Source organism: Perognathus longimembris, chromosome 4, assembly GCF_023159225.1.
Source record: "Perognathus longimembris pacificus isolate PPM17 chromosome 4, ASM2315922v1, whole genome shotgun sequence".
Lineage (NCBI taxonomy): Eukaryota > Metazoa > Chordata > Mammalia > Rodentia > Heteromyidae > Perognathus > Perognathus longimembris.
Genome location: NC_063164.1, coordinates 28,983,417 through 29,010,055, shown reverse-complemented (window position 1 = coordinate 29,010,055; position 26,639 = coordinate 28,983,417). Strand labels below are relative to the sequence as shown.

Sequence of the window (26,639 nt, the reverse complement as noted above, 5' to 3'; positions counted from 1 at the left end):
TCAGCACCACTTACATAGAAAAAGGCAGAAGGGGTGCTGTGGCTCAAGTGATGGAATGCTAGCCTTGAGCAAAAAGAAGCCAGGGACAGTGTCTAGGTACTGAGTTCAAGTCCCAGGACTGGAAGGAAAAAAAAAAAACTGGTCTGCACACTGTCGGATGCCAGTGGCTCACATCTCTAATCTTAGCTCCTTAGGAGGTTGAGATTTGACTATTTTGATTTGAAGCCAGCCTAAGAAGGAAGGTCCCTAACACTCTTATCTCCAATAACCAACAAAAAAGCTAAAAGTAGAGCTGCAGCTCAAGTGGTAGAGCAATAGTACCTTGACCTAGCCTTGAGCAAAAAAAACTAATGGACAATATCCAAGCCCTGAGTTTAAGCAAACAAATGAACACTTGATCTTCTTTCATTGCATTCAAATCATCTTCACATCATCATATCACTTGCCCACATAATTTCTTCTCTAGCCAGAACTGAATATTTAAGGCAATCAGTAGAAATTCCAGAATTCATGCCACTGATAAGATTAAATTAATGCTAGAATAAAAAAATACTATGGTACAGACCCACATAACAACAACAAAAAACACATCTCAAGAAGATAACTATATGAGCAAATAATCTGCCAAAGGAAAATATAACATTCTTCCAAAAAAGATAACTAAACACATACAAGTGAAAACATAGCATTCATAATATTGTCTCCCATAAAAATTATTAGCTATGCAAAAAGCAAACTGAAGTTCATAATCAGATGATAGAACTGGTAAACAATTTTAAGATAGCTAGCAAGCTAGGCAGTAGTTGCTCACACTTGTAATCCTATCTACTCAGGAGCCTGAGATCAGAGGTTCCAACACAGCCTGGGCAGAAAAGTCTGTGAGAGTCTCAACTGAAATTAACTACTAAAAAGCTGGAAGTGGAGGTGTGGCCTCAATGGACAATATCCAAGTCCTAAGTTTAAACTGTAGTACAGGCAAAAGGAAAAAAGGAAAGAAAAAATAAAACAAAAACCTAGCTAGAAATATGTATATGCTCAAAGAATTGAAATGAAATGTGGACTTAATAAAAAAGAAACAGAGGACTAATCTATATTTATAAATAAGTAGAATTGGAGTATAATTTCAAAAACAAAATATTCAATGAATACAATGAACAGATTAGACATTCTCCAGAAAAGAAGAACAGGAAACTTAAATGTACAGCAATGGAAAGTATCCAAAATGAAGTATGGAAGTTGTGTGTGTGGGAGCAAGACAAAATAAGAAGAGCTTCAACAACTGTGCCAAGCAATTTACGTAGAAGAAAAACAGTGGATATTGCAATCTGTGATTGCTTTTCTGCTATAGCAGCAGAGATGAGTGGGTAGGTGCAAAATAGCAGCACAAATAAACGCACTACTAATATTTAACCCCAAGAGGATAAATCTCTAAAACATTTTGTTGTATATAAAGAAGACAGATTCAATGAATCTGAAATTCTAGATCAAGCATATTTATTCTTGAGCACCAAAAGCAGTCTGATGGGTGTCCAGAGGTAGGGGTGCTAAGTGAAGAGACTTGGGTGCATGAGAACTTTTGTGGGGTAATTTTTTTGTGGAAGTTCTATAACTTAATTGCATTAGTTATATGTTAAAATTCAAATTGCATGCTTAAAATTGGTGCATTCCACTGGATCTTAATAAAGACAGGCTAATAAAGCTGGCTTTAGTGGGTTTCAGATTTCAGAAATTTTTAGATTTTTAGAAAATGGGATTGTGCATTAACTGTATGTTTTTAATATCCCCAGCTAGTTTACCAGCATCCCATATTTAATATCACTGTGTTGTCAGCATGAATATTCAGGATAAACAGTTTAAGCCTAGGAAAAAAAATCAAATCAGGTTTTGTGGGCTAATGAGTTTTAGAACCAAAGTTTGGGAAAAAGTCTGAGTGTTCTGAATTTGTTTTGATTCAGCTTTGTAGATAAAACACAAGGGTTTTGCACCTACAACCTGTTAAGTCCCAAGAGTGTCTTGTATGCCAGGCATTGTTGTCTAGCACCTACAGCGTGTACAAACAAACATAGGTAACCCTGCCCTAACCCTGTGAAGGTATAAAGCAATGATGCAGTTACAAAGTATGATGTAGTTCCTATTCAACAGGGACTTAAGGATGCAGAGGAATGAGATATAGAAAACAGCACACAGGGAAGATTTTGATAATACAAAGGAGAATGAAAAGTGGAGAGATTCATTCAACCTGTTTGAGGTTGGAAAGGGAGACTGGAGTTTATACAGAAAGTTACATAGGCAAGACTAAATGATCTACATTTTGTCTTATAAATAATAGCATTTCAATATTATCCAATCAGACTCACCAGTGATGCTCTCCGAGTCTCTGTGATTGCTATTCATGAGATTTTCTTCACCTGTTAGTGATGTAAAAATGGCATTCTGGGATTGACTCATGCAGGATCCTTTCTTGCTTTGGTTGAGAAGGGAAGCTTTGGTATGAATCAGAGTAAAGGAAATCCATCAAGCCATTTATTAATGAAATGGATGTGGTCATAAGGATATTTTCTTTAAGACAGAATTTTTCCAGTGAGTCAAATGACATCTGCAGCAATAGTGAACTCATGTGATTATCACTCCTTGGGCAGTCATGACCTAAAACAAAATGCATTTCAAGTGATTAGAATTCAGGAGGCTCTTTAATAGTAACCTAATTACCTGGCACGTGTTATTAAAAATGCTTTGCTAGTGATATATATGACATGCATAAACCTCGAAGAAATTAGGCTAGAAGAAGGCAAAACCTCTCAACGTTCATGTAAAACTTCTAGAAAAAAATTAACTTATCTTTAATGACAGAAAACAGATAAGTGGGGAAGGAATTACTAAGGAGCAGGAGAAAAGTTGAGGGAATGATGAATGTGGTCATAATCTTCATTGTAGTGATGGCTTCAAAAGCGTGTGTGTATGTGTGCAGACAGATGGATATATATATGTCAAATGTGATTAAATTATGTACTTGAAAAGTGTAACTCAATACATATTAATTATATTTCAATATAGCTTATTTATACTTTTTTTGTGTGTGCTAGTACTGGGTTTGAACTCAGGTCCCCTCATTCTCTTAGCTTTTCCATTCAAAATGATGCTCTAACATTTGAGCCAGTTTTACTTTCACTTTTTGCTGGTTAATTAGAGAGTGTCAAGGAGTTTCTTGCCTGCACTGACTTCGAATCAGATCCTCAGGTCTTAGCCTTCTGAATAGCTGAGATTACAGGAATAAGCCATCAATGCCTGGCTTTAACTTTTTTAAAGAAAATCATTAGGAGTTATATAATAATAATATAATATCTATGTATATGTAGACGTGAAATATATTACACTAGTACAAAGGTCAAGAGGAAAAATAGAAGCATATTGTTATAAAGTTTTTATACTATATATAAAATATACAATAGTACATATAAAATAGTAAAATACCCTATCGGAAGTTAGATTGTGTTAATTTAAGCAGTTGTACTATAAACCCAAAAGCAAACAATAAAATAATTCAAGAATTTTGGATAATAAACCAACATAAGAGATGGAACGAATAAATACCAATCAAGGTTTTTCAGCCCTGGCCACTATTAACAGTTTGGGTCATTTGGGCCAAATGTGATGTGATACTTGACAACATCTCTGTACTATTTTGACTAGGTGCTTTATCAAATCCCAGTCCCAGAACGAACCCCAGGTGCAACCATTGTAAGTGTTTCCAGCCAGGCAGTGTGGCTCATGTTTTTAATCCTACATAATCAGGAGGCTGAGATCTACTTTATGAGGCTGTGATGAAGAGTAAATGAGTTATGAGTTATGAGTTAATAACAGCAGCTCCTATCTCAAAGGGTCATTGAGAGAATGACACAAATTAATACCTGTAAATGTATTAGAATAATGCCTTAGAATACAGCAAATGCTATATGAGTATTACTTGTATATAGTTATTAAATTTTACACAACGGAAGGCCTATTAACCACCGCTGGATGACATCTTCTCTCAACATGAGAAGTCACATTTATTTTCTGTCCTTTAAGAAGGGATATTAGTTTAAGAGCATTAGGTCATCATTTTCTTTCTCTCTCTTTTTTTTTTTTTTGCCAGTCCTGGGCCTTGGACTCAGGGCCTGAGCACTGTCCCTGGCTTCTTCCAGCTCAAGGCTAGCACTCTGCCACTTGAGCCACAGTGCCGCTTCTGGCCGTTTTCTGTATATGTGGTGCTGGGGAATCGAACCTAGGGCCTCGTGTATCCAAGGCAGGCACTCTTGCCACTAGGCTATATCCCCAGCCCCTTCTTTCTCTCTTTGATGTACAAATAAACAGAGTCAAGAGTTCTGAAGGATCTTTTAGAAACTAAACTTTGGCAAACACAAACAACATGTTTTTGGTACCTTCCCTAGTTGGTACACATGTATTTTTAGTACTTCTTTCAGTGTCACATACTTTCTTGGTTGTATTGTTAGTCAATCTGTTTAGGAACAATTGCTTTTCTTTAAAAAAAAAACAAACACAACCAAACACATAGTATTTAACAAGCAGAATATTTAGAAGAGGATAAAATATATTGCCAGCAGAAAAGAACACGAATAATGACTTAGTTTAGCTCAGTCATGGAAATAAAAGATCAACAATAAGTGCCTAAATATAGACCCTATGCCAAAAAAAGTCTTGCTATTTCCTTAAAACAGGACACCATGGCCAAAATAGCCTCACTGAAAAGGCTACAACAACTCAAAGAAACTTCATCTTGCAGAAATGCAGTGTCTAGAATCACAGTAAATGCAATGACTTAATGAAACATGTCACAAATACATTTTGAAATTTCATCTTACAAATGACAAATTGGGAATAATTGAAAACATAAGTTGGCTGCTGCATGGCATGCAAGAGCAGGAACCATGTCAATTTCTAGGTGCGGCAGATCCCCAGACAGTGTGCCTTAACCCAGACCACAGATAAGCGTTCCTACATTACCACCTTCCTACATTAAGTAGCAGGCCCACTAATTGTAATATATCTAGCTATCCTACAGACAACATTTACCAAAACAAAACAAAACAAAAAACACCTCACAGTAACTTAAAAATCAGATACTGAACCACATGAAGATATATGATCATGGCTTCTGTGTTAAGGGTAGAAAACAAAGTGGGGGGAGTGTCACCCTTCCCGTTTGCGCCCAATTCAACCTGGCTAGAAGACTCCCTAAAGGTGGAGAGTAGTACCAAGTCCAGCTGTATGGAAGTTCAAGAGAACAACATTGGCTACATTCCAGCACAGTCATTCTACCAGCAATTGCACAGAATGGCACAGCTATTCTAACAGCAATTTACTCATCTTTTTATTTTCTTTGTTGCCACTCAATTTAATGATCAGTAGGATTCCCAGTACATGAAATATGGAAGTAGCTCTACTTACAAACAGACTGGATTCCAAAAGGCTATTAAATCCACCAGCTTAAACATCCAAAGCCATGAGTGAGATTAGGTTTATGGGGCCAGCAATTCCCATTATATGATATACTGGGGCATTTTTTGTTTATGATGGACTTTTCTATGGCAGGCAACCCCTCCCTGCCACAATCTTCACCAACAGAAGGGAGGTAACTTCTGGCAGCTAAGGAATCCTCACCAGAGGTACACCTGCAGATAAGAAAAAGCCTTGAACTCAGGCTGCCTTCTGTGGTTTTAGATAAGTTTCTGCAGAACTACTCCCATCCTTCTATTTAGCCTTTAAGTTAGCAGAACTTCTAACCTTTACCTGCTGCAAAGCCTTTCATTAAGTGGCATTCCAGTTTCATGATGATCCTCTGCCAAAACCATTTCAGATGGGCACATGTCCTGTGTTCCTTCAGCTCATGCCTACTGTCAACTGCTCAGGTACACATGATGGGACTATCCTTCATAATCATCTTAAATACGTATGTGTAGCTTACTTACTGTTTCTACTTTTGTGTCTAGCATTGTTTTCAAGGGCAAGATGAGATTTTTAATATTTATAAAATACTTTAAAGCTACACATGTATGAGGAGGCTGGGAATATGGACTAGTGGTAAAGTGCTCGCCCCGTATATATAAAGCCCTGGGTTCAATTCCTCAGCACCACATATAAAGGAAAAAGCCGGAAGTGGCGCTGTGGCGTTAAGAGGTAGAGTGCTAGCCTTGAGCAAAAAGAAGCCAGGGACAGTGCTCAGACCCTGAGTCCACACCCCAGGACTGGCAACAAAACCAAAACAAAACAAAACTATACATGTGTGAAACCAATGCCATAAGTAACATAATAGCTATATTGAAAATGGCCATCTGTTGGCAATCAGCAGAGCTAAATCCCTAGGCACATTTTTATCACTAGCCATAAAGTTTGTAAGTTAAAGGTTTTAAATAGAAGAGTTTGTGTTTTGAAATATTTAAGAAAGCTAATTCACAATGCAAGGGCAAGGTTGTTTCCTGTCCCATACCTCTGTACCTTTAAAGATGTAGAATGTTGCTTACTATTGAGTTCCAAGACAAACATTAAAGAAGGCTTGAAGAAGTTTAGCCTAATAATTTCTGGTAAAAGATAATACATTTATACTTTAGAAAGAGATACTATTTCTCTATACTTTTCTCAGCGAATGGCATTAGAAGAAAATAGGTGACCGCTGGTGAGTATCCGGCATTCATCAGAACTTTCAAATTCCTTAGCACTGAGCATTACTGGGAAGGTCTAAGGAACAACACTGAAGAGGGTTTTCTAGGCAAGGGATCAGTTGTGGGTCAATAATTAATTTTACAGAAGAATAGTGTATTATACAACATTGGTTGTGTTTTCCATAATTACCTCTTATAAGAATAAAGCAAGTAACAAGCATAAAAGATAATACAGACTTTTTCAAGAAAGCAAGGTATAGTTTTTATCAGAAGGCATTCTGTTTCACATCTGTGTCATCACCAAAATACAATGATAATTATCAAACACTAACTCCTATCTTGAAGAAAATCATGCCTTAACACTTACTCTTCAAGAAGTTAGGGAAGCAGAGCTTTATAATAAAACATTAGATGATACTTTATGGTGCCTAACTATTAAATTTTTACCTACCCAGAAAATTCATAAACTTGGTGTGCTACAGTCCCAAAGAGAACATCTTATAAATAAAAGTTATCACTACCTTTGGATTTTATTTTTAAATTAAAAAAGCTCAAAGAAGGTGCTTATGATCAGCACCGAGGAGACAGGCAAGAGGAGTACCAGTTCCAGGTCCACAAAGCAAGTTCCAGGGCTAAAAAGCAAGACCCTGTCTCATAGAAGTTTAAAGCAGCTTAAAATCCAGAACACTTCAATTACTTACAAGTGATAGCACTTCAAGCTTTCAGAAACATTTGTTCTCATGATAGGTACCCAAACCAAAATGACAGGCAATATAGCTCTAGAATAAACAAAGTTATCACAAGCACCAGGACATATAATCTTAAATGACCAGGAATAGGGTGCATCTTTAAATATGGTGATGAAGTGCAGAATGGAGGAATTTTTGTTACAAACATTTATAAACACATGTAATTTTAGGACTATTTTAGAATTATCTATATATCTAAGACATGTACTATTTTAATGTAATTCTATGCAACAAATATTCATTCTATATTTATATTGTATTTTTATTTAGATTAAATTATATTGACGTGAACCTCATTCGTCCAAACCAGCTGTCACAACCATCTCTATGGTTTCAAGACAATGTTAGTTTGGGAGTGAAAACATGTAATAGATGATTTTGGTTTCCAATGAAATTCAGGAAACAAATAAGAAAAATAATTTTCTGAGACAAAACCATTGGCTATTTACAACGTAAGACAATTAGATTCTAAGCTTGAATGATACAGTAAGTAGGTGGCTGAGGAAACCTAGCAACTCTCCTCTTCTACCAGTTCAGTAGGTAGGATTCCCAGCCTTTCAGAATTCTCTCCTTGGGAATCTCATCTACTTCAGCCTTCATTTCTAATTGCATGATACTTAATTAAAGTTCTATCTCTAGCCCAAATTGACATTCCATACCTTCTTTTCCTTTTTCCATGAAATCCCAATCCCTGACCTTTATCCTATTTCTTTTTTCCCTTTCCTTTTTTGGTCCTGAATATTTTTATTACTTTTAAGTAGTTGTATAAAGGAGTTGCTATTCAACAAAGCAGATTATGAATACAATACATCTTGATCAATGTCACCCCTTTCAACATTCATACGTAGGCCTCCCAACTTACTCCTTCCTTCACTTTTCTTATTTTTTTTAGGTTATGTGTTGTAATTTTTTTTGCCATTTGACAAAGTAGTTTATGTATATAATGCATCATGACAGGCTTACAATGGTAAACACTTTATAATAAGGTGACCAGAGCTTTCTGAGTTTCAAATGAAAAAGTATGATAAAGAAATATATTCACATTTCTATTTCAAATTCATTCTTTCCAAATAACAATAGCTAACAGTGATTGAGCACTTACTATGCCCTGATATTTAGTTAAATGCTTTCTGTCTATAATCCCTTCTGATGCTCATCATAATTTCCACCCTGTGCACATTACTGTCACTATTTTGTAAACAAGCATTCAGGCTTAATGGGTAATGACCTTGCCAAAGCTAGTAACAGCCAAGAACAAAAACAAATCTGCTTTTAAAGTTGGGACCTCTAACTTTATGTCTCTGATAATTTGAAAAGACTGGGAATGTGTATGAAGTTTGAAAAAGCCTGAGATAATTCTAACATAATCCTATATCTCCATTAAAAAAAACACAAGCACATACTTACTATTGAATAAAGAAGTTTTTACTCTCAATTTTTTTCTCAAGTAGTGTACACATGTTTGTTTGTTTTTCCTTCAATACTGGGGTTTGAACTCAGGGTCTCATTCTTTCATGCATGCTAGGGAGGAGCTTTACTACCTGGGCCATGCTTCCAACTTTTTTCTTTTAGCTATTTTTTGGGATAGAGTCTTAAGATTGTTCCCCCTACTCCAGGCCCAGTCTGGACTATGATCCTATTTATACTTCCTGAAATGACCTGGGATAGAAGTGTACATGACCACACCTAGCTATTGACTGAAATGAGGTCTTGCTAACTTTTTGCCCAGGTTGGTCTCAAGCCACAATACTTCAAATCTTTGTCTCCTAAGTAGCTGAGATTATAGGCATAAACCACCAAGTCCAGGGGCTGGGGATATGGCCTAGTGGCTAGAGTGCTTGCCTCCTATACATGAAGCCCTGGGTTCGATTTCCCAGCACCACATATACAGAAAACGGCCAGAAGTGGCGCTGTGGCTCAAGTGGCAGAGTGCTAGCCTTGAGCCTTGAGCAAAAAGAAGCCAGGGACAGTGCTCAGGCCCTGAGTCCAAGCCCCAGGACTGGCCAAAAACAAAAACAAAAAAACCACCAAGTCCAAGCCTGTATATGCTTTTAAAAACTAGTCTCAAAAGTTGGTTATATTGGCCAGATGCTGGCCAATCATAGCTGTAATCCTAGCTACTCAGGAGGCTGAGATCTGAGGATTGAGATTCAAAGCCAGTCAGGGCAGGAAAGCCTGTGAGACTCTAATCTTCAATTAACTACCAAAACCCAGAAGTGGAGCTCTAGCTCAAGTGATAGAGCACAAAAGCTCAGGGACAGCAACAACCAGGCCCTAAATTCAAGCCCCAGGACTAGCACCAAAAAATAAATAAATAAAAATGAAAAGGTTGATTATATTTACAATGAGGCAGAGTGATCTATGTGTATGTCTGTGTTTTTATAGACATCATTCACCTCCTTAATGGGATCATTTGCTCTGAATTTGATTCTGCCTTTTATTTTTTATTTAATTAGTATTCTTGATAAAGGGTCAAATATGTCTTTAAGACTCCCCTTGAATTCGCTGGGTAGCCCAAGACTGGCCTTGAAATCATCCTCCTGCCTCTGCCTCCTGAGTGTTAGGATTACATGCACGTAATATTATTCTCCAGCTTGATTTCTATCTTCAAATGGACTATTCTACAATATGTAACATAATACTGGTCTGGGATTGTGGCTTCGTGGTACAGTGCTTATGTAGCATAAATGAGACCCTAGGTTTAATTCCTTAGTACCACATCAACAAACAAAAAGTCATTAAATAAATAATAATTTAAAAAATAAAATAATATACATTACCATAACTTTAGAATAATTCCATTACTTATTTTAAGCTATTGAACACAATAGGTGTGATATAGCTAAAAATAAATCCTACTCCAATAAACCAAGCCCATTTATGTCTTATAATCTTGTAAATAGCAAACATCCAATAAGCATCTATTAAATGAATGATCAGGCTGTAGTCTAATTGTAGCATGCAGTAAGAAAAACTGAACTGTTCCGGTGCCAATACCAAGCTGTTTTTATTACTATAGCACCGGAACAGGCCTGAAGACCAATGGAACAGAATTGAAGACCCAGAATTAAACCCACAGAACTATGCCTACTTAATCTTTGATAAAGGAGCTAAAACAATAGTATGGAAGAAAGATAGCCTCTTTAACAAGTGGTGCTGGCAAAACTGGCTCAACACATGCAACAAACTAAAACTAGATCCTTATATATCACCCTGCACCAAAATCAATTCCAAATGGATTAAAGACCTTGAAATCAAAACAGGCACCCTGAAGACACTAAAGGAAGGAGTAGGAGAAACACTTGGGCTCCTTGGCACAGGACAGAACTTCCTTAACAAAGACCCTGAAAGGCTACAAATCAAAGAAAGGTTGGACAAATGGGACTGCATCAAACTCCAGAGCTTCTGCACGGCAAAGGACATAGCTCTCAAGATAAACAGAAAGCCCACAGACTGGGAGAAGATCTTTACCGGACATTCAACAGACAAAGGCCTCATCTCTAAAATATATGCAGAACTAAAAAAATTACCTTCTTCCAAAACAAAACTGCAAAGAACCAATAGCCCCCTCATCAAGTGGGCTAAAGACTTACAAAGAAACTTCTCTGATGAGGAAATGAGAATGGCCAATAGACATATGAAAAAATGCTCTACATCACTGGCCATAAAGGAAATGCAAATCAAAACAACATTGAGATTCCATCTCACCCCAGCAAGAATGTCATATATCAAGAAAACTAATAATAACAATTGTTGGAGGGGATGTGCCCAAAAGGGAACCCTACTTCATTGTTGGTGGGAATGTAAACTGGTTCAGCCACTCTGGCAAGCAGTATGGAGATTCCTCAGAAGGCTCAATATAGAACTCCCCTATGACCCAGCAGCCCCACTGTTGGGTATCTATCCAAAAGCCCACAAACAAAATCACAGTAATGCCACCAGCACAACAATGTTCATCGCAGCACAATTTGTCATAGCGAGAAGCTGGAACCAACCCAGATGCCCCTCCATAGATGAATGGATCAGGAAAATGTGGTACATTTACACAATGGAATTTTATGCCTCTATCAGAAAGAATGACATTGTTCCATTTGTAAGGAAATGGAAGGACTTGGAAAAAGTTATACTAAGTGAAGTGAGCCAGACCCAAAGAAACATGGACTCTATGGCCTCCCTTATTGGGAATAATTAGTACAGGTTTAGGCAAGCCATAGCAGAGCATCACAAGGCCCAATAGCTATACCCTTAGAAACACATAAGATGATGCTAAGTGAAATGAACTCCATGTTATGGAAACAAGTGATATATCACAGTTGTAACTACTTTCAACGTCCTATGTGTATGTGTAGTTTCTATTATTGATGATGTTTTGTATCACCTTCCCATGTTTGTACCTACACTATCTCTGTAATCTTATCTGAGTATATTGGAAACCGTGTTTACTGGTATTGGAAGTAGGAAATTCAAAGGGAATACCAAATTCGAGAGACACAGGGTAAAAAAAGAGAAATAACTACAAAAGCAATACTTGCAAAACTGTTTGGTGTAAGTGAACTGAACACCTGGGGGGGGGAGGGAAAGGGGGGGAGGGCATGAGGGACAAGGCAACAAACAGTACAAGAAATGTATCCAATGCCCAACGTATGATACTGTAACCTCTCTGTACGTCAGTTTGATAATAAAAATTTGAGAAAAAAAAAAAAGAAAAACTGAACTACTTGAGAAATAGGAGATTTGGAACATTTGAAAATTGAAAGTTTGCTTTATTACAATTTACAAAAAAACCCCACACACCTACGTTAGCCTTAAATGGAGTTCAGTAAGAGTTAAGTGTATGCTCAGGGTTATACCAATTAGCTTAAATATTCCCTAGAGATGAAACTGACAGCACTGTGGCAAAAATTAAACATTTTTATTGCTTTTTATTTTATTTTGAAACACTGATAGTAAGGTATTTTCCACCACAAGTTAAGACATGATAATGAGTCCAATAAACTGAGATGGAGGAAAAGAATGGCCTTAGAATAGCCTGAACATATTTTGATGACTTAGGATAATTACTATAAAGAGTGATTACATGCTATATATGGATATGCAATAATATAATGAAGGTCCATAGGCTTTTGAGGAGTTTGTTCTCACTACACTAAATGGTTCCAAAGTTTGCATTTTTTGAGATTTAAATTCACTTCTAATTTTGTTTCCTCTCTCCCAGTGAGGCTAGCAATAATTACACTTCACTTTGCCAACATGCCTTCCTCCTTTCTAACCTGCTGTTACACGAAGAAACCAGATAACCAGGTTATCAGAATCCACAAGGTTCGGTTTGAGACTGAACTCCAGGACATGGTTTTCTCCCTCTGTCTTTCATGTCTCCAGCACCAGGGTTTGAGCTGGCATTCTTCTCTTGCCCTGGCATTGTCACCAAGAGCTTTTCTCACCTGTTCTTTTTACTAGACTGGGTATGAATAAACACTCTTTGTTCTTTTATTAGTGTCTCCTCCAGATCACAAGTTCCCCTCACTCCCTTTGTGAGAAGTTCACTGTTGACTGAGTTAAGGAATTATGGAGTGGATTACAAAAAAGTTTAAGAAATGTTAAAATTTATCACTGTGAATTTTCTTGGTAAAATATCACTGAGTCCTGACTCAATAACTACTGCTTTTTGAGTCTTCTTGGATTTCCCCAGAAGACAAGCTTGTCTGTCATTCCCAAAAGACAGGCTGCTTTGTCATTTCTCCCTCACTACATCAACTTGAAGGAAGGTATCTAGTTTTTTGCATGTTCAAAATGAAATAGTAACTGACACCCAGCAAGAATGAAATAGATATCCAACTATTAACTTACTGATTAAAATGTCAATATACAATAGAAGTAATTTTATGAACAAAGTTGATTACTGATATATTTTTGGTCCAAAAGCTAAATAAATTGCCTTAGACAGCAAAATCAAACTAAGATTTAACATTCTAAAGAAAATAGTGAGGCTGGGATGGCCTAGTGGTAGAGTGCTCACCTCGCATACATGAAGCCCTGGGTTCGATTCCCCAGCACCACATATATAGAAAAAAGCCAGAAGTGGGGCTGTGGCTCAAGTGGTAGAGTGCTAGCCTTGAGCAAAAAGAAGCCAGGGACAGCGCTCAGGCCCTGAGTCCAAGGCCCAGGACTGGCCAAAAAAGAAGAAAATAAAATAAAATACTGAGCTGGGTACCAGGGGCTTACACTGAGTAGCTAGTAATCCTAGCTAACTCAGGAGGCTGAGTAAGATGGCTTCGAAGCCATCATAGACAGAGAATTTGCTAGACTCCAGCTCCAAAATAACCAGCAAAAAGCAGAGAAATTGGAGGAATAGCTCAAGTGGTAGAATGCCAGCCTACTAAACACAAAACTCTGAGATCAAAACTCAATACTGCCAAAGGGGAAAGGATACAGTATTTGTTTTATGAAAAGCAGGAGGGCAGGGTGGTGTCCTCAGATAAATCCAGTACTCAAGAGGCCGAGACAGGAGGAGTGCAAGATTCTGTCACAAACAAAACAAATCGGCAACTCCATATAGAAGAATTTGGTGTTAGTGTTCTGTCGTTTTTGTAGCAGTAATACAGCAACAACTTTTCCTTTTCTTATAATTACTAAAAGAACCAAACCTTTCTCTGGCTCACTGCTGATTTAGTATAGTCTCCACTAAGCATTCCCAGCTGATTATGAATGTATTAAAATACATTTTAAAAAGCCTCACATCAAATAAGAAATGATCAGATACCATTTAAAAATTCACAGCTGTGAATACAAATCTCATTTATAGTCTTTCAACTTAGACCAAAAAGAAAACTAAGGCAAATTCAGTGGATGACTTAAGCTTCCTACTAGCTGAGAAAGATGAGAAGTACTGAAAAGCTATTTTCTGTTTTCCAGTTGTTAAATTATATGCCTTAGGAACAGCAGTTCCTTCTCAGAGATGTTTTTGCTGTCTTCCTCCTCCTCTCTTCCTTTAGACAGAGTGCTATTTCTTAACCAACAAGCTTTCCTTTGTTTACATTTACACTACAGCCTGAATAGCACCCCCTATCCCACTCCTCACCCTAGGCCATAGTACTGTACAAGTTGTGGCTACAGTGATAAGCAGTGAGGGCATGGAGCACAGCTTGGGGCTCTGTTCCCAAATACTGCTTTGCCTAAGTGCTGAATTTATTTTTATCAGCCCACTTTCTAAATTGATTTGCATTTGAAATATAAAGGATCAGTTAAATTCTCCTGCAAGTCACAAAATCAAGTGGAATGGGGCTGCTGCAAATTCAGTCCATCAACCAAAGCTTCACACCACAAGCAGGCCCTCTATGGTCCTCTCACATGTCCTTTCTCTTTTTTGATAATTCCATGCCACATCTTTCTCACTCATGTCTGACTCACAAGCTGTTCATTTCTCTCATTCTCTCCACCAATTAAATCCATGCTATCTAAAGTTACCTTGCCCTCCCAACCCCAAGAGGATTAACTACAAGCATACCCTCCATCATGGATATGTCTACTTGTTGATGATACAAATTAGTGATCCTCTCAGGAGAAAATGGTAGATAGACACAAAGGTGAGAGGTGCTGGGAATATGAGTGGCAAGAGTGCTTGCCTCGTATCTATGAAGCCCTGGGTTTGATTCCCCAGCACCACATATATAATAGAAAACAGCCAGAGGTGGCGCTGTGTCTCAAGTGGTAGAGTGCTGGCCTTGAGCAAAAAGAAGCCAGGACAGTGCTCAGGCCCTGAGTTCAAGCCTCAGAACTGGCAAAAAAAAACAAACAAAAAACGGGACAGGGAGAGAAACATCTTATCATACATCTTTCCATTTCTAACACACACACACATACATACACATACATATATCTATATACACCATTACAAGTAATGAAATATGAGTTACTTAACAGTGTCTCCTCTGCCTTCTTTAAATCTTGCTCTGTAGGTTATCCTATCTTCCACAAGTTTCTTCCTTAGTTTAACATGCTTAAAATCCTTACAAAAGCATATATACATATTTATTTGTGTGTAGGGTTTGAACTCAGGGTTTCACGTTTACTAGGTATTCTACTATTTGTTTTTGTTGTTATTTTGGTTTGTTTTTGCCCTCTACCATTAAACCAGCCTTCCAACACTATTTTTACACTGGTTACTTATTTTAGTAGTTCTGAGGTTTGAATTCAGCCTCACACTCGCTCAGCTTTGCTTTTTGGCAGATGCTCTACCACTTAAGCCACAACTCTAGTCCAGCTGTTTGCTGGTTAACTGGAGATGAAGTTTTGAAGACTTTGCTTTCCATGCTGAATCCTCTGGATCCCAGCCACTGGCACCAGGCTTGTACTGGGCTTCCTGCCCAGGCATGTGATCGTCCTAATTTATGATTTCCACTGTAGCTGGATAACAAGTGCACACTACCATGCCCAGGTTCTTTTGTCAAGACTGACTCTCTGATCAGGCCTGCCTGGAACTTCAATCTTCTCAATCTCAACCCCCTGAACCAGTGAATCCCCTACTTTATCTTCCCAAGTACTGGAATTATAGGCATGTGCCACCATGCCAGCCAAATTTTCTTATTTTACAAAAAACAGAAGTATAACTCTCTAAAGAGATGCTTACTCAAGCTTCTCCAGAGAGTATTCTCATTTTTGTTTCCTCACCTCTCAATTATACCTTAAACCTACCATACCTCGGTTTTCTTCTGAAACTACTTTCCTTTCCTCCACTAATAATTTTTGCTAACCAATCCAAGCAGACCTTCTTAGTTGTCAGGTCATTTCTGGTTCAGTATGACAGTGTCCAGGCCCTGAGTTGAAGCTCCAAGACCAGCAAAATAAATAAATAAATAAATAAATAAATAAATAAATAAATAAATAAATAAAAAGAGCTATTAAATGGTAAATTGGGAGTAGATGTATTATTTTTCTCTCCTAAAAGATAACTACACATGACATCCACTTCAGCCATTCAGGCTTAAAATCTCAACATTTTCCTTGCCCTTACATCCTGAGATTTCTCTTCACTATCCAAACTAGATTCCTCAACTTCCTTCGTCAATGACCTAGTACATTCCAGCCAATACAAAGGACTACTTTTATTGGCTTTCTAGACACAAGAAGAAATTCTCAATCCTGTAACTCTGTTAAAGCTATTTCTTCTATATCTAAGTGTTCTCTTCCAATTCTACCTATCCAAATTCTCATGACACCAATTGTCATGAGTGACATTTTTGAACTAAGCCTTCCCAGAAGTTCCAATAAAAATCCAGAATTGTCTCATGACCTTGCTTTTCACTAAAACATTTTAAAGCTCTCATTATAGTTGCTCATCTCCTCTGATAAACTGTCAATTCTTTTCAGGAAATATACTCCATTCCTTTTTTCATTCTTCTCCTTTTTTTGGGGGGGGGGGGCGCAGTCCTGGGGCTTGGACTCAGGGCCTGAGCACTGTCCCTGGCTTCATTTTGCTCAAGGCTAGCACTCTGCCACTTGAGCCACAGCGCCACTTCTGGCCATTTTCTGTATATGTAGTGCTTGGGAATCGAACCCAGGGCCTCATGTATATGAGGCAGGCACTCTTGCCACTAGGCCATATCCCCAGCCCCTCTTCTCCCCTTTTCTTACAAGTAAAGATCTGGATAAATATTATATAGCAACAGCAAAGTATTGGGTAGCAACATAGACTCTGAAAACAGAATGCCTGAGTTTGACTTTTAACTCTGTTGTTTATTAGCTATGTGACCTTGGAAAAGTTGGCCGACCTCTTTATATTCCTGTATATTTAAGCACAAAATGCAGATTAATAGCCAGGTATCCGCGACTCATGTCTGTAATCCTAGTTAGTCAGAAGGCTGAGATCTGAAGATTGCAGTTGGAAGCCAGCCTGGGAAGGTAAGTCTACGAGAATCTTATTTGCAATTAACCACCAAAAAGCTGGAAGTGGACCTGTGGCTCAAGTGGTAGAACATTAGCCTTGAGCACAAAAAGCTCAAGGACAGTGCCCAGGCCTTGAGTTCAAGCCCTAGGACCAGCACACACACAAAAAATACAGATTAATAGACTAATCGTAGGTATTTCATAAAGCTGTCATAGGATTGGATTTAGGACAGTATAAGCACCCTAGAAAGGTTTATTAGATACATAAAATCACTCTTTAGGCTGGAAAAATACTGAATATTCTGTGATTGTTGTATAAAAACTTTATGACCTACATAGGAAAGCAAAGTGTCAAAGGCCAAGTAAGTGCTTAGGTACAAATAGCTATATACAAATTCTTTCTAAATTTTCCTATGTATGCCCTAAGGATTAGCTGTGCCTTTTATGGTCTACCTTACACTAACAATGATTTGATTTTAGTTTGTATTGAAATGCAAAACTATCAGAAAAGAATCTAGTTCATTTCCCTATGGCAATAGCCATCTATATTGGATTTCCCGGCATTCTGCCTTAGCCTGCCCTTAGCCATAAAGCTCAGAACAGTCTTTCTGAAATGTGAATGTTTCCCACTGCTACAAACACCTTCTGATAAAGGTAAAACCACCTGTGATCTCACGAAAAATCATCCTAAAATGCTCCAGCCTAGTCTTTTTATTTATGCTATTTATTTTAGTTTTTTAATCTTTAAGTAGGTGTGCAAGGGGTTTTGATTCAACATGTCCATTTATAAGTCCAGCCTAGTGTTGATCTTCATCTCTCAAAATTCCTTCACCCCTATAATCCTAGCTACTCAGAAGGCTGAGATCTGAGAACCATGGTTTGAAGCCAACCCAGTTGGGACAGTCCATGAGATGCTTACCTCCAATTATCCACCTAGAAAATGGAAGTGGTATTGTGGCACAAAGTGGTAAAGCACTAGCCTTGAGTAAAACATCTCAGCGATAGGGCCTAGGCTTTGAGTTCACACTCCACAACAATAACAACAAAAAGCAAGCAAATAACAAAAATAAAAACCTTCCTTCCCCTATGAAATTTGACTGACTTATTCACAGCTTTTTAATGTTATTCCCTTTTGTCTATAACAACTGTGATTAGAAGATATCACAGACTTGGTGACTTAAACAACAAAAAAACGTATTTTCTCATAATTCTGGTGGCTAGAAATTAAAAATCAGGAGGTTGGCAGGTTTGGCTTCCCAGGCTGCTCTTCTGGCCTTCTTGATACATCCTTATATGGTCTTCCTCAGGGTTAGTAACTCCCTCTAAGTGCCTAAATTTCCTCCTCTTATAAGGTCACTTGTCAAATTGGATTAGGTCCTACTGTAATGGCCCCATTTTAATTTAGTCACCTCAAAAGTCAAGCCAATAATTTCACATTCTGAGGTTACAACGTTAAGATTTCCACATAAAAATTTTACAAGGACAGAATTTAGCCCATTACAATCCTTATACCATTTCTCTACCTAGGCAAATTTCTATTTGTTTTCTGGAGACTAGCCCAAGCCTTCCCATAGCATCTGGGCTGATTGTGGGTGCCCCTCAGCTGCTCCCACTGAACCTCTGCACACTGCTGTTCTACTGCTCAGCTCACTAACAAAACGGTGTTTTTTCCTGTCTTCAGAATCTTTTCCTTAACAATGAAGACTATATCCTGACACAGAGCACAGTGGGAAAGAAAGATTTTTGTTAATGGAAAAGAAAAAAGAACATGGACCTTGAAGGGGCATAAGGGTTTAAATACTGATTCCACTTTTTACTGGTTTTGCACCATTGGTCAGTTACTTAAATGCTGATACTTCCATTCTAAATAAAGTAGTTGTAATAAAAGATTTAATTACAATACAAGCACTCAAATAATGGTACATAGTAGGTGCTCATATATTAATTATTTGGTCTTGCTGGTTTGACTCCCAGCTATACCACTCAGTAGTTAAATGACCTTTTTTTATTTTTGTTTTTTATATATAGGCAACATACAGGATTATATTAATGTTTATACTTATTCTTATAAAAATGCTGAAATTCTGAACAAGTATGATTGTACTTGAACTACTAAATCATTCTACTGTTACCTGAATGCCTCAGGTCTCTTTCTTAGCTGAACAAGATTAAACTACAGAGGTTCAAATCCCTTATACTGGTGTTAATTTTTTTTGGCAACTGAAATAAAGTTTTCAAGAATCCTATCTTTCTACTCTTGTGACTACTGATGTTAACCATTTTCAGTGGAGAAAAACATTCCTTGGCTCATACTTTCAAGTGCAGAACCATAAAAACTTGTGAACTGGAAAAGACCTCTGTGCTGAAAGTCCAATCCTATCATTTCTTATGCAAATACACTGAGGTAGATTTGGAATGAGTGTTTAGGGTCTTAACCAGTAGCTCTGTGAGGAAAGTAATTATACACAGAGAGAACAATTTGTTCAAAAGTACTAAAGTGGGGGTTCTGAGCTTGCACTACATACTCAAAGTGTGCTGGAGAACCAGTGTTAGGAAACAATACTTACTGAAAACTCTTTTGAACCATTTGGCTCTTAAGGTCTGAAATTTCTTCTTTTTAAGGTCTGTAATTTCTGAAGTAAGTAAAATTTACAAAGTAGATCTAGCCTAAATTTCCACTTGTTATGTAAATAAAATCTGTGAGACTCCAATCAGCCCAACAGGCTTGTTAAAGTGATTTAAACTAACTACATAAGTACAGCTCATAACTGGGGCTCCTAGCAGATTACAAGTACTCAAGTGTTAGTTGTTTCCCATCTCTTCCTTCTTTTTTCCCCCCATTTTTTCTTTTATTGTCAAAGTGAAGAACAGAGGGGTTACAGTTTCATATGTAAGGCAGTGAGTACATTTATTTTCACCTTGTTACCCCCTTCCTCATCCCCCTCCCCCTTTCCATCTCTTCCTTCTATATGAATAAAAAATTGTGGAATTATAAAACTCTTTCCTATTGCATATGCTCGCTAAATGTCTGCCATTTGTTGGGAATTAATTTTTAAAAATAGGAAGCTGAAATCACTGTTCTGATGATAAGGCTTCTTCACCCCTGCCCTTCCTCACCACCAAAATGTCCTTCACCATTTGTTTTGAAGTGTCATGTCACCACCATTAACATACTATTTGGAGATCACTGTAGCTCGGAGATCGAATTCAACAGCAACTATTTGAAGGCCACAGAAAGGATTTACTGAAACAGACTAAACTGGAAGACTCTGCTTCATTTTGTTTCTAGGGCCCATTCCAGCAGGATAAATATCCAATGAAAAACTACATGTTTGTGTTTTTTTTTCAGTTCACAAATAACAGGTGCAAAAGGTACATGAACAAGTAACCGACTTCACCACCAGTACAGTGATCCTGAATTGATTTTTTTTTTCCAAAGTGAGAGATTATTTTTCATACTGGCACTGATTTAAAGACACCTGCCAATAACAGTTTCTTTCCAAAGGCGTGTGGCTCCTGGCTCTATCGCAGAGAAAAGCCCACCAAACGAACTCTTCCCAATATCCTGTCCTCGGGTTCACACCACAGATGGTGAGCGAGGATTAGGGTTTCCCGTCCAGACACTTAAGCTACTCATCCTCAAAGACGAGGCTCCAGATGGATGCTGTCTGGCAGAGGCTGAGGCTGCCAATCCCCAGAGGTGCAGATGGGGTGAATGGCGAGGGGAGCTCAGCGTCCTCCCACCCCGGTCCCCGGCTTCGTAGCTACAATGGGGAAACCATCCTTTCCCACTTCGCCCCCCCCCCCCCACCCCCGTCCCCGGCGTCAGCGCGCGCCCCCCGAGGAGCGGAGGGGCGCCAGGCGGGGAGCGCGTCCGCCTTCAAGGGAGCTTGGCAAGGGCAAACCCGAGTCACGCGCGGAAAGGCTACTCACAGGACTGGCCCCGCCACCTCGGTCCGCAGTCCGTCCGCCCTCCCTCAGGGAGAAGCCCCCAAAGCAGCGGCAGCCGGGGGAGCCGCGGCCCCAGCGACCGCCGCTGACAGTAACCAGCCGGGCGTGGCAGGGACGCGCAGGAGACTTCAGCACATCATCACTCGGCGACTTTGCCTCCGCAGCGACGCCGGGTCAGCCGCAGCCCCCACACGACTGGGGAAGCTTGAAGGAGACCCACTCTCCCAGCAGCCTCCACGGCCCCAGCGCACGACCTCCTGGGAACTGTAGTCTCCAGTAGCCACGCCCCCGAAATGAAAGCCCCGCCCCTTCGCGGCCAGACACCGGGCGAGAGGCGGGGCAGCAGCTGGGGCCTGGACCCGGGCCGGGGTGGGGCGAAGCCCGGTCCCCGCCGGCTGTCTGGGGCCGGGGCAGAGTTCCAGGCCCACGGCCCCCGCGTCGTGTCAGCGCCGCCCTCCTGTGCCCTGTGGCCCGCGCTGGGAGCGGGCCTAGCACGCTCGCCTTCCCCGTCCGCGAGCCCGAGGTCCTAGATTTCGGGGCTCCGGTGCCCACCCGAGCCCACCCCACCGGCAGCTGGAAGAGTCGCTGGCCGAGGTCGCCGTTAGGGTAAACGTGGGGAGGCAGGCGGGGAGGAAAAGGTGTAAGGGCCGGTGGGGGACGGTGGGTCCCGGCACGCCCGGGAAGCCTCGAGCTAGAGCTCGCTGCCCTCCCGGAGCCAGAGCTGGCACGCTCGGCCAGCGGAGCGTGGCCGGAGTCCGGCCCGGAGCCCCGCGCGGTGGCGGGGACCTCCGAGGGCCGGCTACCCTCGGTGCCCCCCGCCGAGTCTCCGCGGTGTCCTCTACCCCGACTCTCACCTCTAGCCTCGATCAGCAGCCTGGCACCCTCGGGCACCGGCTCGATCAGCCTGCAGGGCGGCCAGGAATGTGTCACCAAACCAAGTGCTGGGGCGTCGCGTGTCCTCTACACTCGGCGTCGTGTTGTCCCCGCGTGGGGTGTGTTGTGTCAAGTGCCCTTTTTCCTCCAAGCTTCCCAGGGGTGTGTGGCCCCGCCGGCCTGGCACCGCGCCTGGCACACAGTAGGCGCTCAGTAAACCTCTGTTGAAAGCCTGAGTCGCCGGCTAAGTCAGGAGAATTCTACCCCGCTGTGAATTGCTATGATCTTTGTGAAGGTGTTTATGAGTTTGCGAGATCATTTTGGATATTACAGTAATTTTGAAGCTCCACAGAGTTAATTATTATTATTTTTTGCATTCTCTGCTGGATGCATTTCCTGTCGGACGCTTAAATTAACTCAACTGAAGTTCTATAAATAGATAGGGCCTTTGGTGTTATTAGCCTATCAGTTGTGAGCCTTCAGATGAACCCTTCTGTTTGGGAACAAATACAAGTCATTTATAAAACTTTAAGGTAATTTTGTTTTCTCTTTTAGATACAAGTGCAAGGGTCTACTGGGGGGTAGTGTAAATACATGTAGAACTCTAAGCCTTCTAAGTATGATTTTATGTGTGAATGCTGGTTCTGGGTCTTGGATTCGGGGCCTCAGTGCTGTTCCTTAGCTTTTCCACTCAAGGCTGGTGCTCTATTGAGACACAGCTCCGCTCTGGTTCTTTTGGTAGTTAATTGGAGAAGTCTCCTGGACTTTTCTGCCCTAGCTGGCTAAACCCCAATTCTCAGATCTCAGCCTCCTGAGTTGCTAGAATTACAGGCATGAGCCATATGAGCTCTGGGCTTAAGTATGATTTCTTTTTTAAAGGGGGAGAGTTTATACTCATACTAGTAAGAGGCACATAGGAGAAAATTGACAGCAAATCTCCCATGTTACTCCTTTGCCAGGTGCAACTGCTTTCTTGACTTCCAAGTGTCTTATAAAAAATAGCTCTTAATAGCTTAATATCTCTACCTGCAAACCTCTGGGGTTAAACCATGCCACAGGGACAATTCTTTTAGTACTAGCAATTCTCACAGATTGTGTCTTAAGTTTTCTTGCAAAATAGATAATATAATGACTTAAAGTGCTTTGTTGCTAGGTGAACAGAAAGCAGGGTGCAAAGTTACAATAAACAGAAAATTCACTTAATCACAATATCCTGGACCTTTTTGCTTGACAGTCAGCTACAAGTGGTTAGGACTCTGTTTGCTTTGCCTGCCAGTTGGTGTCCCCAGTGTGCAACATAGTACCCGATCCTTGGTGGCTGGCCATTCATTAAGCAAATGTGGAATGACTACTTGGTTGTTACACATAACAGTGCAGTAGCTTTTTGTGTATGTTCGTTTCTTTGACTAGCTCCTTAGAATAGACCAAAAGTGTGCAATTTACTGGGTCACAAGTTATGGATATTTTCATGGCTAGCCAACTTATTTTCTAGTTAAGCCTTCTGCGTTGCCCTGCCACTTGCTAGTTAAGGAGCATTTTCAGATAAATTATCTTTTGATCCCAGTCACTCTGGCAGACATTTATTTCTTCATTTCCTAGCACAGCAACTCCTGCCTCTTAAGTTGACAGTAGTGGTTGGTTGGTGACAAAAAAATTATATATTTCCAGGTTTTTCTTTCTCCCATGTACTAACTTTGGTTCAAGCACATTCATTTTATTGGTCTAGCAATAAAACTGTAGATTCTGCTCTATAATATTTATGGTTTACAAAATCTTTTTCTTATTTTGCTTAGGTATTTAGATACTTTGATTGAATCTGGAGACTTCATTAAAATTAAAGAAGTACAATTTAGATGAAAGAAGTAGTAGTGTTTAGTGTTAAACCTGTTGCTACTAAGTTGAGAACATTGCCATCCTTTCTGTGAGTAAAGGCCTAGAAACGCTGGTTGTGGTTTTTGTGTCTCTTTGAATCTAAAGAAGTTACCATGTTAGAATTCTAAATCTATCATTGAAAGTGAATGCAGATTACTTGTGTAATAATCTGTATAACTTCCAGACATGGTGGTGCATACCTGTAATCCTAGCACACAGAAGCTAGAGGATTGAGAGCTCAAAGTCAGCCTATATAGCAAGACCCTACTTCAAAAATAGTAATAATAATAATAGAATACCTTTTTATATCTGTAACAAACTTCAAGAATCAAGGTGAACACTAAAAATCATAAAGTAAAAAGAATTAACCTGCCTGCAGAGTGGCTAATAATGGGAGAATAATGATTCTTAGTTAACCTGGGAAAAAGTTCATGGGGTTGAACTTTAGCCAATAAAAGCAGAGCACAGGAATGCATACACCTGTCATCCAAGCTATGTGGGAAGCATAAGTAGGAAGAATACAGTTCATGTTGGACCAGGCATAAATGAAAGACCTTATACAAAGGGGCTGGGGATATGGCCTAGTGGCAAGAGCGCTTGCCTCGTATACATGAAGCCCTGGGTTCAATTCCCCAGCACCACGTATACAGAAAATGGCCAGAAGTGGCGCTGCGGCTCAAGTGGCAGAGTGCTAGCCTTGAGCAAAAAGAAGCCAGGGACAGTGCTCAGGCCTTGAGTCCAAGGCCCAGGACTGGCAAAAAAAAAAAAAAAAAAAAAAAAAAAAAAAAAAAAAAGACCTTATACAAAAAGTAGAAGGAAAAAGGGCTGGAGATGTGGCTTTAGTTCTTGCCTAGCAAGCTCAAGACCCTGAGTTCAATCTCTAGTATTGAAACAGAAAAGGTTTAATCTATTTTTAAAATGTCATTTTACACAAAAACCTTTTAAAAGTCTTTTTTCCCTTCTAACCAGCAATAAGAACATATTAACTACTTTCCCAAATTTACTAATCAGGGACATCAGAGAATTTATAGGTAACTCATGCAATCAGAAAAAAAAATCTGAATTTTTCAAAGCTTACTTATAAATGGAATAATTGGAAATTTATGAAGTCTATTTTTATAAATAGTAAAATAGTTGCATTTATATAAAAGACAAGTGTGTGTACATACACACCCATATTTGGTAGTACTAGTAATCAAGCTTGCTAGGCAGATGCTTTAACTACTGAGTGACATCCCTACAAATATCTAGAAACTACAGAAATATCCAGCTGTCCAAAATGTCCCTTGAACTTGACTCTGTCTTTCTGCCATGTTATCAGATCCCATCTAGTATTCAATAAAGAGAAATGTTCTTTAAGGAACTTTCCTGGAATGGCTCTCATCTTTCATACCAAGGAATACTAAATACCAGGTGAGGTTGCAGCAACTAGTTCTTTGAAGCACTTTAACATAAATCTAATTTTGCCTATTGTTTTTTTTTTAATAGTAAAGTCTTTCTGTAGCTTGAAGATAAAGCAGAAATCTTCTTTTGAATAGATGGATTTTTGTCACTTTCTGTGAACCAAAGCGATTCAATGTCTCTTCTGGTAAGTTTTTGTTAACATTGATCTTGTTTGTGCCATCAGCAGTTAGATGTCAGTACAGCACCTTAGCCAAAGGCATATTCTGAGGGGCTGTTGTCCTGAGGTGTTGTGACTTGAATGGCTGATATCTTGGTGAATGATTAACTTCTCAGTAAAATTTTTTATCTTTCAAAAAGAATGTCTCTTATCCTTTTTGATATCCTCTTTAATACTGTGTCCCATATTCACTTTTTTACATGTATCTTGTGTTTATGTTCCAGTCATATCCAGTTATGTTCCAGTCTCATCCTTTAAATCTTTCAAAATTAACCAAAGGCAAGCAACATAGAATTTTAAAATAGCTTCTGACTTCTCAGACAAAACACTTGGATCAGTTCACAGTATGAGCTACATCAAATATCCATTTGTTTTTGTGTGTGTAAAAGATTCATGATATTTGCTGTAGCTTAAGTAGTTTTAGAAACTCTGTTTATATACCATATAATGTTTGAATAAGGAATTTTTGTATTGACACAATAATCTCAGTCTTAAAAATTGTGAGAGATTGGTAGGACAGCTGGGGTGGCCTCCTTGTCTTGAGTTTGCCTCTGAGTGCCAAGAATTGGAGCTAGGGTTCAGACTCGTATTTGCAAGTCTATTCCATTGTTTGCCATTGATGAGGTGGAGACTGTCTTCTTAGATATATGGAAAATGTATAACATATCTACTTTTAATGTATATACCTGGGAAATACATTGAAGTCAACATCTCATGTCCTAAAGCAGGAATCAACATATTTTTTTAAAAAATACTTAAATAGTAGTACAAGGGGTTTCAACTCAGTATGTAAATTTACATGTACAGGGGCTGGGATATGGCCTAGTGGCAAGAGTGCTCGCCTCATATACATGAAGCCCTGGGTTTGATTTCCCAGCACCACATAGTTAGAAAACGACCTGAAGTTGCACTGTGGCTCAAGTGGCAGAGTGCTAGCCTTGAGCAGAAAGAAGCCAGGGACAGTGCTCAGGCTCTGAGTCCAAGCCCCAGGACTGGTAAAAAAAAAAAAAAAGAAAGAAAGAAAGAAATGTA

At 39.4% G+C, this 26,639-nt stretch overlaps 2 protein-coding genes across 7 annotated transcripts in view; one reads left to right on the top strand and one right to left on the bottom strand.

Moving 5' to 3' along the window:
* Trak2 (trafficking kinesin protein 2) overlaps positions 1 to 22,209 on the bottom strand; it is a 59,076-nt gene extending 36,867 nt beyond the window's left edge. For 2 of the 4 annotated variants that reach the window (XM_048344955.1, XM_048344958.1), the window contains exons 1-2: positions 21,224 to 21,448; positions 2,358 to 2,646 (exon numbers count right to left, since the gene is read on the bottom strand). In XM_048344955.1, coding sequence (XP_048200912.1) covers positions 2,358 to 2,448 — 91 coding nt within the window. In that variant the 5' untranslated portion in view covers positions 2,449 to 2,646; positions 21,224 to 21,448. Of the gene's footprint in view, positions 1 to 2,357; positions 2,647 to 5,448; positions 5,872 to 21,223; positions 21,449 to 22,095 lie in introns of those variants that run through there. The other 2 variants (XM_048344957.1, XM_048344956.1) reach the window with 2 other exon arrangements.
* Stradb (STE20 related adaptor beta) overlaps positions 21,597 to 26,639 on the top strand; it is a 29,798-nt gene continuing 24,755 nt past the window's right edge. For all 3 annotated transcript variants that reach the window (XR_007210736.1, XM_048344961.1, XM_048344962.1), the window contains exons 1-2: positions 21,597 to 21,847; positions 25,475 to 25,574. Coding sequence is in view for 2 of the 3 variants with exons in the window: in XM_048344961.1 (XP_048200918.1) it covers positions 25,563 to 25,574 (12 nt within the window). In the remaining variant the exon portion in view is untranslated. The remainder of the gene's footprint in view (positions 21,848 to 25,474; positions 25,575 to 26,639) is intronic.